At 46.9% G+C, this 15,348-nt stretch overlaps 2 protein-coding genes across 3 annotated transcripts in view; one reads left to right on the forward strand and one right to left on the reverse strand.

The window, feature by feature from the left end:
• Nucleotides 1-262, reverse strand: part of poli (polymerase (DNA directed) iota) — a 44,433-nt gene extending 44,171 nt beyond the window's left edge. The window contains exon 1 of the mRNA XM_080183505.1: nt 67-262. Within this exon, the coding sequence (XP_080039631.1) occupies nt 67-232 (166 nt within the window). The 5' untranslated portion in view covers nt 233-262. The remainder of the gene's footprint in view (nt 1-66) is intronic.
• A 4,667-nt stretch (nt 263-4,929) lies between these two features.
• LOC145339136 (methyl-CpG-binding domain protein 2-like) overlaps nt 4,930-15,348 on the forward strand; it is a 110,373-nt gene continuing 99,954 nt past the window's right edge. For both annotated transcript variants that reach the window (XM_080183575.1, XM_080183649.1), the window contains exon 1: nt 4,930-5,122. In XM_080183575.1, the coding sequence (XP_080039701.1) occupies nt 5,013-5,122 (110 nt within the window). In that variant the 5' untranslated portion in view covers nt 4,930-5,012. The remainder of the gene's footprint in view (nt 5,123-15,348) is intronic.

Here is a 15,348-nt window from a genome sequence, read left to right on the forward strand (position 1 = left end):
TGACTTATTAAAAGCAGCCTCCAGTTTGACAGCTAGATGATGCTAGCTTTCAGTTTCACTAGGTACCTGCCAATTCACTGCTTGCTGCAGCAGCAGGGGCTGGAGGGCTGTTGTCATCAGTGCAGTCAACTGTGCAACACCATTCCCTTTCATCCTCCTCTTCCTCCTCTTCCTCTTCCTCATGTAAACTATACCGAGGGTCAGCTGCAGCCATATGTTCATTAAACTCCATCAGTGGTGAAGAGTCTGAGACATTTCAGGAACCCGCTCCACAAACAAATAAACCTGCAAATCACACGAAATGCTGGACAACCAAAAATATACCCTAACCATTGATTTCTTTTTTTGTTGTTGCTGTTGTTGACGCACAGATTGTCAAACGTAATGCTGGTCCGGTTACAGGCAAATTCTCGGAAAACGTCTGACTTCAGCCAACTCGGTGTGGGAATGAGATTCATCATCAGGATGGAATTTAAACATGCAGTAATAGTGAACTTAACACTTTAAAACCAACCAGAGCTCAGTGAGCAGATATTTGAAATCACTGGACATCGTTTAATAATCTTTAAAACAAAAGAACCCAAATATTCAATAGAATAACCCGCCTTATAACAGACTTGTGCTATTTCTACCCCCCCACCCTGAACAAATGCCAAGGAATGATTTACTGGCCAGCCGAGGAACACCATAAACCACTAGGACAAAGTTGGAGAGTTCTTTTTCACATTTGTTTGCTATGATGGCTCAATGCTTAGTTTTAAAAAAAGTATAGAACTTTATCTCTTGAAGTACAGATTCAAGAACTTCTTCCCTGCTACCATCAGACTTTTAAATGGTCCCATTATATATTAAGCTGATCTTTCTCTCCCCCCATCTGTAACTGCAGCGCTGTATTCTGCATCCTTTCCTTTCCTTCTCCCCTCTGTACTCTATGAATGGTATGTTTTGTCTGTATAGCATGCAAGAAACAATATTTATCACAGAGTTATAGAATCCCTATAGTGCAGAAGGAGGCCATTCGGCCCATTGAGTCTAGACCAACCACAATCCCACACAGGCTCTATTCCCGTAACCCCATATATTTAACCTGCTAATCCCACAGACACTACGCTCAATTTAGCATGGCTAATTCACCTAACCCGCACGTCTTTGGACTATCGCTGTATCCTGGTACATGTGACAATAATAAATCAAATCAAATTGAATAAAGCTCATTCCTACAATCCCTACAATGAAAACTGTTCCCATTTTAGTTTGGGATTTTAGTTCATTTTATACCAGCAGTTAAGTGTCAGAGACTCAGATGTCATTAAACATGCCTCACAACTCTGGATGACATCACATAAATGTTGCCTCCTTGACAATAAGCTAGACAATGCTAACTAAAAAAGAGGCAATTGCTGGCGACAGTGTTCTTGCAGTTTGCTTGCAGCTTCAAGAGTTTGGGGTTGGGGTGTTTCCTGGAAATAATCCAGTTCTCGGAACAGAATGCGATAAAAACCTGTGGTGAAGTGCATGCAGTCAAGCAATAGGCACTCAAGAAGAATTGTTTCCACAACAATAATTGTTTCCTGTAGTGTCCATACCCTTCAAACTTGATCCTAATTTGTGACACTCCAGATGTGTAGATTGCATTGTTTTAATTCTACTGTGTGTTGGGAGTGCACAAGAGGAATTTGTAGAACTTTGTCAATCCTTGATCTGTTAGTTACTCTGAAGTCAGCCCAAGCAAAGAATGTGAGAACCATTTGGTAGATCAGGTTGTGTCTATGCAATGAGAAACAGTTAATATTTCAGCCCAATGACTTTTTGTCAAAATTTCCTACTACTGCTGCTGTTGAGTGAAGTATATGTTTGGATGGTGCTGTCTGTTTCAGATATAAAACACTTTCTTATGTTTTTTTAAAAAAGATACAACAATCTTGCATCTTTTTTAAAAGAGAAACTTCTGATTTGATCTATTATTGTCATATGTATTAGCATACAGTGATAAGTATTGTTTCTTGCACACTATCCAGACAAAGCATACTGTTCATAGAGAAGGAAATGAGACAATGCAGAATGTAGTGTTACAGTCATAGGTAGGGTGTAGAGAAAGATCAACTTAATGCAAGATAGGGATCAATTTTTAAACTTTAATTAATGAGTATGCTTTAATTAAACTTTGATTTAATTTTATTTCTTTACCAGGCATATCTGTTCATTGTTGTCAATAACTTTTCAGCAAAACTGCAGGAGGTGCTAGATGAGCTACAAGGTCTCTAAAGGCATTTCATTCCTTTACTGGGAAATGCTGCAGACTCCAGTGGGCACTTTTCTGCTTTGACGTGGTTGAGTTTAAGACTGGCAGCAGGACCAGAAGTTGCATTGCTTGCCATTCTATGGCACTGGGTGCTGCCAATCACTTTCTCATTTTTTTTCAGGTCCCCCTCGCTCTGCTTCTTTTGGAAATCTCCGATGGAGTGTGGTTCTATAGGCAATACCCACCCTCTGATATTTATATTGTGTTTGAGTCTGGATGAGAGGGGAAGATGGTGAGGTAGATGCTGTCCTCACTTGATATCCAAGCGCACACTGTGGATGCACCTACACCATACCACAGCATTACATCTGGAGTGCTTCAAGATTATGGCTCACCAGTACATTCTCAAGGGCAGTTTGGAGTCGGCAATAAATGCAGGCCTTGCCAGCAGCACCTACATCCCATATAAGTATGTAAAGAAACAGAAAATGCAAGCTGTACTGATGAAAGGATACCTGCCCAAAATATATTTTCTCTTGACAGATGTTGACGGACCGTCTCATATCTTTAGCAGTTTCGGATTTTAATCTCATGTGTTTGTGGGGTGGCACGATGTCATAGTGGTTAGCGCTGCTGCCTCACAGCGCAGGAACTGGGGTTCGATTTCTAGCTTGGGTCACTGTTTGTGTCGAGTTTGCACAACCTCCCCGTGTTTCTGCATGGGTTTCCTCCAGTGCTCTGGTTTCCTCCCACAGTCCAAAAAACATGCTGGTGAGGTGCATTGGCTGTGCTAAATTCTGCCTTAGTATACCCAAACAGACAGATGCTGGAGTGTTGCAGCTACGGGATTTTCATAATAACTTAATTATATTGTTAATGTAAGCCTATTTGTGACACTGATAAAATAAACTTTAAATAGGTTTGCAAAAATTCTCACCCTTTCGGATCTTAATCTACATTCTCGACATTTTCATCTTATTGACAGCTTTATCAATTATCATTTAAAGTCATAAAGCAATTATTTACAGCTCATTACAAATACATTTTACACATACTCAGGGGTTGCACTTTATACCGGGGATGAGAAGAAACGAAGAGGTTAAGAACTGCCAATCTGTAACCACTAAATAACATATGCCATGCTAAACTGCCCCTTAGTGTCAGGGGGATTAGCAGGGTAAAAATGTGAGGTTACAGGGAGGGATTGTTATCAGTGCAGGTTTAATAGCCTCCTTCTGCACTGTAGGGATTCTATGATTCTGACCAGGTGTTCACAGTGTTGCTCTAGGCTGAATGTGACCAGAACAACGGAAACTACCTCCTTCTAAGGAGAGAGGTGCGTGGAGTGTGGGGCACTCATCATTGTTTTGCACCCACTTAGCCTTTTTGTCCAAAACATTTCAGTTCAGATCAGACTCTTTTGGAAAAACAAGGCTTTCTCCTTTGATTACATTAAGTTCAGATGTAAGATGATCCTCTAATGATGTCAGGCTTCTGGCTCCCTTCACAATGTTTCCCCAATTCCAATATTGCACAATGGTGATTCAGAGCAATGGGACATGGTATGGGAATTGAATCGCAGAATCCCAACAGTGCATAAGGAGGCCATTCAGCTCACCAGGTCAGCAACAACTCTCCAACAGAGCATCTTACCCAGACCCTATCCCTGTAACCTCACTATTCCCAACTATTTACCCAGCTATTCTCCCTAACCTACATTTATCTTGAGACATTAAGGGGCAGTTTAGCACGGCCAATGCATCTAACCAGCATGTCTTTTGGACTGTGGGAGGAAACCTGAGCACCGGCGGAAACCACGCAGACACGAGGAGAATGTGCAGACTCCGCACATACAGTGACCCAACTTGGGAATCAAACCTGTGTACCTGGTGCTGAGGCAGCAGTGCTAACCACTATGACTCACTGGTTCAGAATGTCAAAGTGTGAAATTAATTTTAAAAGAGGTTATTTTAAAAAAGTTAACGGCCATATGTTGTTTCGGTTTGGATTTGATGGCTCTGTAGACTAAGCCTGCTGGAAGGAAATGGCTGGAGCCAATTGAGGTAATTTCCCAGGGTGAAGGCTAGGTCAGCACAGACTGACTCAGCCTGGGAAATCTCATGGTCGGCCACCGTGATTCAGCTTGTCAGTGGGTCCCGCGGAAGGATTTTAAGTTTGCTTAATGTTTGAAAAATCCCTTTTAAGTTTAATTGGAACTAAATGAAAAGGTTTATCTGATAATTTGTGAATGTTGATCAGACAGGCCCAGTGTTGCTGGCCGAGGGTCGGAAGCGGTTCCCAGAAGTGCTGCCACCCGGGAGCCGGGGGCCCGGAGCAGGGGGCGGGGCAAACAGGGAGGGGCGGGCCCGGCTCGAGGAGAACCCACGGGGTGGGGCTTCCTTAAAGAAGTCCCTTCCTTGAAAAAGGGAGGGGCTGAGGCTCCGCCGGGGGAAAGGCGGGGCTCCAGGGGATGGGCGGGGCTCCAGGGAACTCTTATCTCCTGGGCGGGGGGCGCCCCGGGAGGAGGCAGAGGGGATGAAGTGGATGGGCGGGGCTCCAGCGGATGGGCGGGGCTCCAGAGGATGAACGGGGCGCCAGGCGATGGGCGGGGCTCCCCGCAGAGGCAGCCGGCAGAGGGCGGGGCTCCGGCGAGTGAGTAGGCGGAGGGCCGGCGGGGGGAGGTAGCACTTTGGGGCCGGCCCACTCTCCACTCCAGTTCAGTCCGGCCCGGGGAAATCCTACTCCCTTTTGGGACTGCGCGGCTCTCGCTATGGAGAGGAAGCGCACGGATTGTCCGTGTCTGCCTCCCGGCTGGAAAAAGGAAGAGGTGATCCGGAAATCAGGGCTAAGTGCCGGCAAGAGCGATGTCTATTATTACAGGTACTGGGGTATTACCAGAGATCCTGGGGTATTATTAGTGGGACTGGGGTTATTCCTACAAGTACTGAGGGGGGGGGCGGGGGTGATATTATTACAGGTAGTTTTGGAAGGTTTACCACAGGTGCCAGGGGGCTGTGGTGTTAGCACAGGTGTCAATGGGCTGCGGTGTTAGTGCTGGTGCCAGGGGGCTGCGGTGTTAGTGCTGGTGCCAGGGGGGGTGCAGTGTTAGTGCAGGGGGCAGGGGGCTGCGGTGTTAGTGCTGGTGCCAGGGGGCTGCGGTGTTAGTGCTGGTGCCAGGGGGGGTGCAGTGTTAGTGCAGGGGGCTGCGGTGTTAGTGCTGGTGCCAGGGGGGGTGCAGTGTTAGGGCAGGGCTGCGGCGTTAGCGCAGGTGCCAGGGGGTGGGGCATGATTCTAGCCTGAGTGGTGGGGACAGAGCGCAGCGCTAGCCTGGGTGCTGGGTGGCGGTGCATGGCGCTAGACTCGGTGCTGGGGTGGGGAGTGGTTTGTTAGTGCAGGTGCTGGGGTGGGGTGCGGTTCTAGCCCGAGTGCCAGGTGTGTGGGGGGTTAGGGCACAGTGCTAGCCTGGGTGCTGGGGTGGGGTTGGGTGGCGCTACCTGGGTACTGGGGGTGCATGGTGCTAGACCAGGTGCTGGGGGGTGTGCGGCACTGGCCCAGGTGCGGGTGGGGGAGCCCAGTGCTGGCCCAGGTGCAGGGGTTGGGGGGAGGGCGGGTGGCAGTGTGCTAGCCCAGGTGCTGGGGATGTTAGGGGTGGGGCGTGGTGCTAACCCAGGTGTCGGGTGGTGGGGGGGCGTGCTAGCTCAGGTGCTGGGTGTGGGGGGTGGGTGGTGCGGTGTTGGACCAGGTGCTGGGTGTGGGGGGGATGCAGGGCTAACCCAGGTGGCGGGGGGTGTGCTAGCCCAGGTGCCTGTGGGTGGGGGGGGTTGGTGGTGATAGCCCAGGTGCTAGGGGTGTTGGGAGTAGGGTGCTAGCCCAGGTGCCGGTGGGGCGTGCGGTGCTAGCCCAGGTGCCGGGAGGTGGGGAAGGCAGTGCTAGCCCAGGTGCCGATGGGGCATGCAGTGCTACCCCAGGTGCCAGGGGTTGGGGAAGGTGACACTAGCCCAGATGCTGGGGGGTTGGGGTGGCAGTGCTAGCCCAGGTGCCGATGGGGCATGCAGTGCTAGCCCAGGTGCCAGGGGTTGGGGAAGGTGATGCTAGCCCAGATGCTGGGGGGTTGGGGTGGCAGTGCTAGCCCAGGTGCCAGATGGGGGTGGGTGGTGCTAGCCCAGGTACCAGGTGACGGTTTGCTAGCCCAGGAGCCTGGGGGTGCGGGGCAGTGGTAGCCCAGGTGCCTGGGGTTGAGGGAGGTGGTAGCCCAGGTGCCTGGGGTTGGTGGTGGTGGTGGTGGTTGCCCAGGTGCCTGGCGTTGGTGGGGGGATAGTTATAGCCCAGGTGCCTGGGGTTGGGGGAGGGGGTGGTGGTAGCGCAGGTGCTGGGGGGTAGGGGGTTGGTGCTAGCCTAGGTGTTGTGGGTGGAGGGTGCGGTGCTAACCCAGGTGCTGGGGTGGGCAGTTGCCGTGCTCGCCCAGGTGCTGGGGGGAGTGTGCGTGGTGCTAGCCCAGGTGCTGGAGAGGTGCGCAGTGCTAGCCCACGTGCGGCGGTTGTGTGGGGGGCAGTGGCGCGGTGCTAGCCCAGGTGCTTGGGGTGGGGGCACGGTTCTGGCCCTGGTGCTGGGGGTGCAGTGCCAGCCCAGGTGCTGGGTGGGGTGGGGGTGTGGTTCTAGCCTAGGTGCCTTGGGGCGGGGGGGGGGGGGGGCGGGTGGGTGCGGTGGTAGCGCAGGTGCCAGGGGGTGGGGGGGATGGTGTTGGTGGTGGTAGCACGGGTACTGGGAGTGTGGTGGGTCGGGGGAGTGGTATTAGCGCAGGTGTTGGTGGGGGGGGGGGTCGGGCAGGAGGTGCGGGGGGATGTGGTGGCATTACAGGAGATACAGGAGGATGTTACTGCATGTTATCGGTGTGGGATGGAACATTTTCTGAGGGGTGAGGAATTTACTGATGTATTTTGGAGAGATGTGACTCTGGGTTTGGAGGAGGCAATATTGTCATGTGCCCGTGGGTTCTGGGAATTTTGGAAGGAGGGGAATGTCAGTCTGGTTTCTGGGTGGGATGTTACGACTGGTGCTTGGGCTGGAAGAGTGGGGCCTTCATATTACTGCAGTGGCCAGGGAGCCATATTGCTCCAGGCTCTTTTTGAGGTTGATTATATCTCCTTGTAAGTATTGGGCTGGTGCATTTCGAGTGAAGTGACTCGGGGTACTGATCAAGTGGAAGGGAAATGAAGGCCCTGGGGGAGGGAGGTTTTACTGAGGATTCTTGGATTATTATTTTGGGTAGACAAGGGAAAGATCTTTCTCAGTTATTGATTCTTGGCATATGGACCTTTCTGACAAGATCAGCATTTTATTATCATTGCCCTTCAGAGATGATAATTTTCAGACATGGGCCAGGATACTTTCACTTTGTTGTCAAGTCGGGTGTTCCTGGTTTTGAAACTGCAACGATGAAGGAATGATGAGTCAAGGTGATGAGGGACTTGCAGGGGAATTTGATGACGATGTTCCCTTGTGTCTGCTGCCTTGTAGCTGGTAAAGGTCATGGGTTTGTGAGACGCTGTTGAAACTCTGCTGAATTGCTGCAGTGCATCCTGTGGATAATTGCACACTGCAATTACAGTGCACTCGTAATAGAGTGCGCATGTTTCAGATAGCGAATCAGGTACCCGCTCAAACAGACTGCTAGATGTGAGATAATTGAGCTGATCAAGAGTTAGGATTTAGCAGACAGTCGTAGAGGGTGTAAAGACTTTTCCAGAATGACTGTATTCTGAATTTTGACAGACTGCAGCTGATTGTAGAGGGGAGTCGGAATACGGGGAATGGGAATTCTGAGAAGTAGTGCCATTTTTCAGGTTAGGGTTGATTTTGTGGAGACAACTAATTTGGTAGTAACATAGTGATCATTTAGTCAGAGGGAAGATGATGATTTCTGACACATTCCTCCCCCACTGCAAGTTAATTTTCAAAAAAGCGCCGAAGTGTTCCTCCCTGTACTAATCTTTTGAGGCCATATTTCGCTGTCGGTAGATATTAAAATGATTAGTGCTAAATTCAGCTGCTTTAGTGAACCTTCCACGCCAGATAGTAACCAGCAGCTGAATGTGCTGAAATAGGCTTGCAGTATCAACCAAAGCTTAGGATGTCAAATTGGAATTCTAGACAAGATAGATTGTCAACAGCAGCAGTATTAAGAGGTACTGTTCTACTAAATCTTAAAGGATGGTAGGGATGCAATGCTTGGTACCTTCAGATAATATTTGTGGGGATGAGACATTAGTTACACTGCTGCTCTGGTACCTTTTGCTAAACAATGTATGTGTGCAGATATTGGGTGAAGACTGGACCAAGCAACTGTTCAACATCACCTTAAGAGCGATAGAGTTCCTACTGTACAGAAGAAGGCCATTCAGCCCATCACATCTTCACTGACTTTCTGAGAAAGCATCCCAACCAGGCCCTATCCCCTGTAACCCCACATATTTACCTGCTAATCCTCTAATTTGCACATCTTTGGGCACGAAGGGGCAATTCAGCATAGCCAGTTCACCTAACCTGCGCATGTTTTGGACTGTGGGAGGAAACTGGAGCACCCGGAGGAAACACATGCAGACAGTGGGAGAATGTGCAAGCTCCACACCCAAGGCATGTTGCTGTAGGCCTGTTGTCACATAGGTTAAATTAGAAAAGAGTAGTAGCTTTACTTCCTCAAATATAGTTTCACGGTCACCATTATGAGACTAGCGTTCTTTTTTTTTCCATTTTATCTTTATTTAATTAGCTAAGAAATTTAAATTCAATTAATGTAATGGGATTTGAGCTCATATTTCCAGATCATCGGTCCTGTAACATGAGCACTATGTCACATACCATCACTGTGATATAGGAAATGTGGCAGCCAATTGAGTAGTGTCAGCTTCACAGGCAGCAATGTGAGAGTGACCAGATAGCCTGCTTTTTCAGTAATATGGATTGGGGGATAAATATTAATCCCATTTCTATTTGAAATATTTCCATGGGATCTTTTATGCCATCCGCGAGTGCAGGATTAATGTCTCCTCTGAAAAACGGCATCTTCAACAGTGTAGCACCCCCTCTGTGCTGGAATGTCAGCCCAGGTTTTTATGCTGAACTAGAATCCAAAACTTATTCAGTCAGAAACAAGAGTTTTATTCACTGAGCAGTAGCTGACATTATCTAATCATCTTAAACACTCAATTAGGTCACCCTTTAATCTTGTACGTTCAAAGGAATAAAAATCTAGTCTATGCATCCCTCCCCTTTCCAATCCTTTTAGTGCAGGTATAATTCTGGGGAACATACTAGTTAGGCATGATGGCACAGTCCTTACCACTGTTGCCTCGCAGCATCAGGGTTCCCGGTTCAGTTCCGGCCTCGGGTCTGTCTGTGTGGAGTTTGTACCTTCTCCCTCTACCTGTGTGGGTTTCCTCCGGGTGCTCTGGTTATCTTCCACAGTTTAAAGTTGCACAGACTAGGAGGATTGGCCAAAGTAAAAATTTCTCCTTGGTGTCCCAGAATGTGTAGGTTAGGTGGGTTAGTCATAGTAAATGTGTGGGGATAGGGCACAGGGGGAGGGCCTGAGTATGATGCTCTGTCAGTGAGTTGGTGCACACTCAATAGGCTGAATGGTCTCCTCCTATGAATAGGCCACTTGTCTCTGTGAGCCTGCTCCATTCCAAGAAAAATGTATCCTTCCTGAAGTGCAGTGCCCAAAGTGAATGTGGTATTTCAAATAGGGTCTAATTGAATCTTTAGCAGCAGGAAATGAACTTCCATCCTTTTATATTCCAGCTCTCTTGAAATAAAGGCCAATATTCCATTCATCATTTTGTACCTCTCCACTTGCTTTCGTTGCATTTAGATCTCTAAATCTCTCTGTTCATCCACAGTTCCAAGTATCTTGCTGTTTAACTTTCTTGGGTCCAAAGTGGATGACCTCACACTTACCCACACTGAATGCCATTTGCCATATTTTTACCACTTGTCAAATCCAACACTGTCCCTTTACAGCTTTTTGATTCCATCCATACTAATTGCAGTACCACCTAATTGAGTAAATTTAAATATATTTCTTGCTATTCTTTTCATCCAAATCATTCATAACTATAACGAAAATCTTCAGATTCCCACTATTCATAGTATGCTACTTTTGGATATATTTTGTCCATTATCTCTGTTTCCTTGCTCCAAACCCATTCCCTATTTGCCCAATCCTATGCACCCTTAATTTTTGTTAATATGTTCTGCAGACAAGAATTCACCTTTACTATGTACGTATGTGATGTTTGCAAGTAGCCTATTCATGGAATCGCTACAGAAGGAGGCCATTCAGCGCATCGAGTCTGCGCCAACTTTCTGACAGAGTATCATACTCAGGGCATATCCCTGCCCTATCCCCACACCCCCACAATCGCCCATGGCTAATCTACCTGGCTAATCTACCTGACCTACACATCTTGTAAAGTTTATTATGCACAAGTATGGCTTACATTAACACTGCAATGAAGTTACTGTGAAACTTCTCTAGTCGCCACATTCCGGCGCCTGTTCGGGTCAATGCATCTAATCAGCTCATCTTTCAGACTGTGGGAGGAAACCCATGCAGACACGGGGAGAATGTGCAAACTGTACACAGACAGTGATTCAAGCACTGTCCCTGGCACTGAGAGGCAGTAGTACTAACCACTGAGGCACTTAAGAGGCAATTTTATGATGGCAGTCTTTACCTCTCCACTAATATACTTAATTCCTTGTTGCAGCGTGTTGCATTGTCTTCCATACCCACCTGTAGGGGAGAACCAGATTGGCTTTAGGCTCAACAGTGTTTGGTATCCAGTTGTGCATGAGCCAGAATGTCTTACAGTACTGACAAGCAATGAGTGTACGCTAGTCAGTCGCTGACAGAAACTATATTTCAGCTCCTGATTTAATCCTTTACCCTTAGAGAAGCAGTCTCCAGCTCACTTCAAAGGTGTGCAAACTGCTTAGACCTGCGCTAAGCTTCAGATTGCACATCCGGCCACTTTTAACTGGCTCCCTGTCTTCTAGTGCAGTGATTTACAAATCGTTGTCCTTGGCTTCAAATCCTTCCATGCCCTTGCCACGTTTGCATCCTGTTCCAGCCTAAATTTCTTACCTCTGCCCCTCCCCCACCATCTTTCTAATTGATCTACACTTTTCCAAAATTTTTTCTGGTCTGTATTCCAATTTGTGGGCAAGCTTTTAGCTTCTTGCTACTGCATTCCAAACATCCCTTCTTAAATTTTGTTTCAAAGTCCAACATCTTTCTGCAACTTCAAAATCCTTCTTATAACTTACCACTTCAAGCTATACTTTTGGCCATCTTCTCCCAGTTCCCTTTTCCTCATGGGTCTCATGCCCGACTGTTGAAATGTGATCCCGATATCCGCAGATAGATGATCACCTTCCTTAAGTATAGTTTGACATTCAGCAACAACTCCGCTATTTGCCCTGATTATGCTTTTCTGTCAGAGTTCAGTAGATTAAGTCATGACTTTGTTAAAATTTCCTCCAACTGATCATCAAAAAAAACAGTCCTTGTTACCTGCCCCAGGTATAAACTCAATTTCCCTGGCATACCTGAATGTGCATCTCCTAGGCCATTGGTTACGTTAACTCGGATTACAAAACCTTATCTGGGTCAAACTTTTTGACCCAGAACTGAGCTTAATCAGACAGGGCTGATAAAGAGGTGGATAAGGGTAAAGCAGTTGACGTGCTGTATACGGATTTTAGCAAAGCATTTGATAAGGTTTCCCATGGTCAGCTACTGCAGAAAATACGGATGCATGGGATCAAGGGCGATTTAGCAGTTTGGATCAGGAATTGGCTAGCTGATAGAAGACAGAGGGTGGTGGTTGATGGGAAATATTCAACCTGGAGTTCAGTTACTAGTGGTGTACCACAGGGATCGTTTTGGGGCCGCTGCTGTTTGTTATTTTCATAAATGACCTAGATGAGGGTGTAGAAGGATGGGTTAGTAAATTTGCAGATGACACTAAAGTTGGAGGAGTTGTAGACAGTGAGGATGGATGTTACTGTTTGCAGAGGGACGTAGATAAGCTGCAGAGCTGGGCTGAGAGGTGGCATATGAAAGTTAATGCGGAAAAGTGTGAGGTGATTCACTTTGGAAAGAGTAACAAGATTACAGAATATTGGGCTAATGGAAGGACTCTTGGTAGTGTTGATGAGCAGAGAGATCTCGATGTACATGTGCATAGATCCCTGAAAGTTGGCACCCAGGTTGATAAGGTTGTTAAGAAGTCGTAGGCTTTTATTGGTAGAGGGATTGAATTTCGGAGCCGTGAGATCATGTTGCAACTGTGCAAAACTCTGGTGCAGCTGCACTTGGAGTATTGCGTACAGTTCTGGTCGCCGCATTATAAGAATGATGTGGAAGCATTGGAAAGGTGCAGTGGAAGTTTACCAGGATGTTGCCTGGTATGGTGGGAAGGTCTTATGAGGAAAGGCTGAGGAACTTGAGGTTGTTTTCGTTAGCGAGAAGAAGGTTAAGAGGTGATCTAATTGAGGCATACAAGATGATCAGAGGATTAGATAGAGTGGACAGTGAGAGCCTTTCTCCTCGGATGCTGATGGCTAACACGAGGGGACATAGCTTTAAATTGAGGGATAATAATTAGAGGACGGATGTCAGAGGTAGGCTCTTTACTCAGGGTAGTAAGGGCATGGAATGCCCTGCCTACAGTCATTGTGGACTTGCCACCTTTAAGGGCATTGAAATGGTCATTGGATAGGCATATGGATAACATTGGAAGAATTTAGGTTAGAGGGTCATTAGATTGGTTCCACTGGTCGGAGCAACATTGAGGGCCGAAGGGCCTGTACTGCGCTGTTATGTTCTATGTTCTATGCTCTATGTCTTAACAGTCTCCAAGATGATTTTCTATCCCAGCAATGTTGCCCATTTCTGTCCCAACCTCTACTGAGGTGCCACATCTTTCCCTAACAGGACTATGGGTGTACTTGCACCAAGCGAACTGCAGTCGTTCAAGAAGTGGGAATGCCGGCGTTGGACTGGCGTAAACACAGTAAAAAGTCTGACAACACCAGGTTTTAGTCCAACCGATTTATTTGATAATAAGAAGACAGCTCACCACCACCGTCTCAAGGGAAATCGGGGATGGGCAATAAATGCTGGCTGAGCCAGTGATGCCCATATCCTGTAAATTAATTTTGTTATTTCTAGACTTATTTTGCATCCCCCAGTGTCACTTTTGCTTATCTTCGGCTGCCTATATAAAACTGACAGCTTTGTCCTTAACTGGAATATTGCATTTAGTTCTGTGCACTACACTTTAAGAAAGATATGAAGGCATAAGAAGGGGTGCAGCAAAGAGTGTGTTGAAGGCAGGATCTAATGATGTATTGAAAAGGAAATTTGATCCATTTTCTGAAAAGGAAAAGTCTGGGGGGAAGAAAGGCAAGGGAGTGGCGCAAGATAAATTTCTCTTTCAGAGGGTCAACGTGATACGCTGGGCTGAAGGAGCTCCTGTGATGCAGCAACCATTCTGTGATTTTGTGAATGACTCAGGTGCCCTGCCTTATGTCCACACTGCCCACCTCACCATGATTAGCTTTAAAACTTTCACCTTCTCCTTTAGAATCACACTCCACCCTATCTCTGAAACCTTTCTCAATGTTTGCCTCTTGATGTGCCCACTGGTCAAAGAACTTTTGGCTGTGTTTGTCTGGAATCTTCACAAGCCTCCCACCACTCTCTACTTTTCCACCTCTACATTTCCCACTGGGGGCTCCAAAAAATTAATGTGTGGTGTCAAAAAACATTGCAGATGCTGCTACCTTCAACAGCAGAATCTGCTGTTACGTAGAGTCATAGAGGTTTACAGCATGGAAACAAGCCGTTCAGTCCAACTTGTCCACACCACAGTTTTTACCAGTAAGCTAGCCCCAATTGCTTCATTTGGCCCGTATCCCTCTATACCCATCCTACACATGTAACTATCTAAATGCTTTTTAAAAGGTAAAATTGTACCCGCCTCTACTACTACCTCTGGCAGCTTGTTCCAGACACTCACTACCCGCTGTATGAAAAAAAATGCCCCCAGACACTTTTTTTTTAATATTTCTCCCCTCTCCTTGAACTTATTTCTGACCAAGTATTTGGTGATCACTCTTCATTTTATTCTCTGTGCCATCCCCACCCATCCCACCCGCAGTGGTACAGCATGTATTTCTACTTGTTTTTTCTCTATCCTGTGCAGTGTCTTGACATTTATTCCAGTAAATGCGCTACAAACAAAAAATAAAGTTGTAATGTTGCTGTTATGCTTATGCTGGCTGCCAAATAAAACCAATAATTGACAGAAAAGTACATATATAAAGAGTAACCCTAATTTCAGCGCAATAATTAAATCCAGGGTGTTGCTCATCCCCAAATTGCTCATTCTTTCTTTGATGTTTTCAGATGAACTGCACTGAATTATGCTCTTGTGGCACCTCCCAGTGATCTGTTTTCTTGCATCATGCTCCAGTGTGGGAAGTAGGATTGTGCAAGTGAGCCAACCTTGGCAGAATTGTGTACACATTATCTAGATTTCGACACCCTATAATTCAGCACGTACTGTATATGTATTTTTGATAACAGTACGGTTACAGACTGCGCGGAACTGCTGGGTGAGTCACTCGTGAGTCAGTGTTGTAACTCCAGTGATCTCAAGCCAATGTGGTGCAGCAGTAGCTTGTATTTCAGGGTGAGGTGTGATACATGAGGAGGGACTGTGTTCCTCTGAATCACAATCACTTAATCGTCTCTTCCCTATCCTCAGTACAAGTTCATTTCTGTCCTTTTACGGGATGGGGCGTCACTGTCTAGGCCATGATTTGTTGCCCATCCTTTTATTGCCCTAGAAAAGGTGGTGGTGAACTGCCTTCTTGAACCACTGCAGTCCTTGTGGTGTAGGTGCACCCACAGGTTTCGTGATTCAGCAAGACTACCTGACCTGTGCTCTGAGCAATAAATGTAGAGCATGTGCAGTGGCAATTACTTTTTCAGCAACGGAAATGATTGTGAAATTCTGCTTAGTACTTCTCCCCGT

This window comes from Carcharhinus amblyrhynchos, chromosome 1 (assembly GCF_965287045.1).
Source record: "Carcharhinus amblyrhynchos chromosome 1, sCarAmb.v2.hapA, whole genome shotgun sequence".
Classification (NCBI taxonomy): Eukaryota; Metazoa; Chordata; class Chondrichthyes; order Carcharhiniformes; family Carcharhinidae; genus Carcharhinus; species Carcharhinus amblyrhynchos.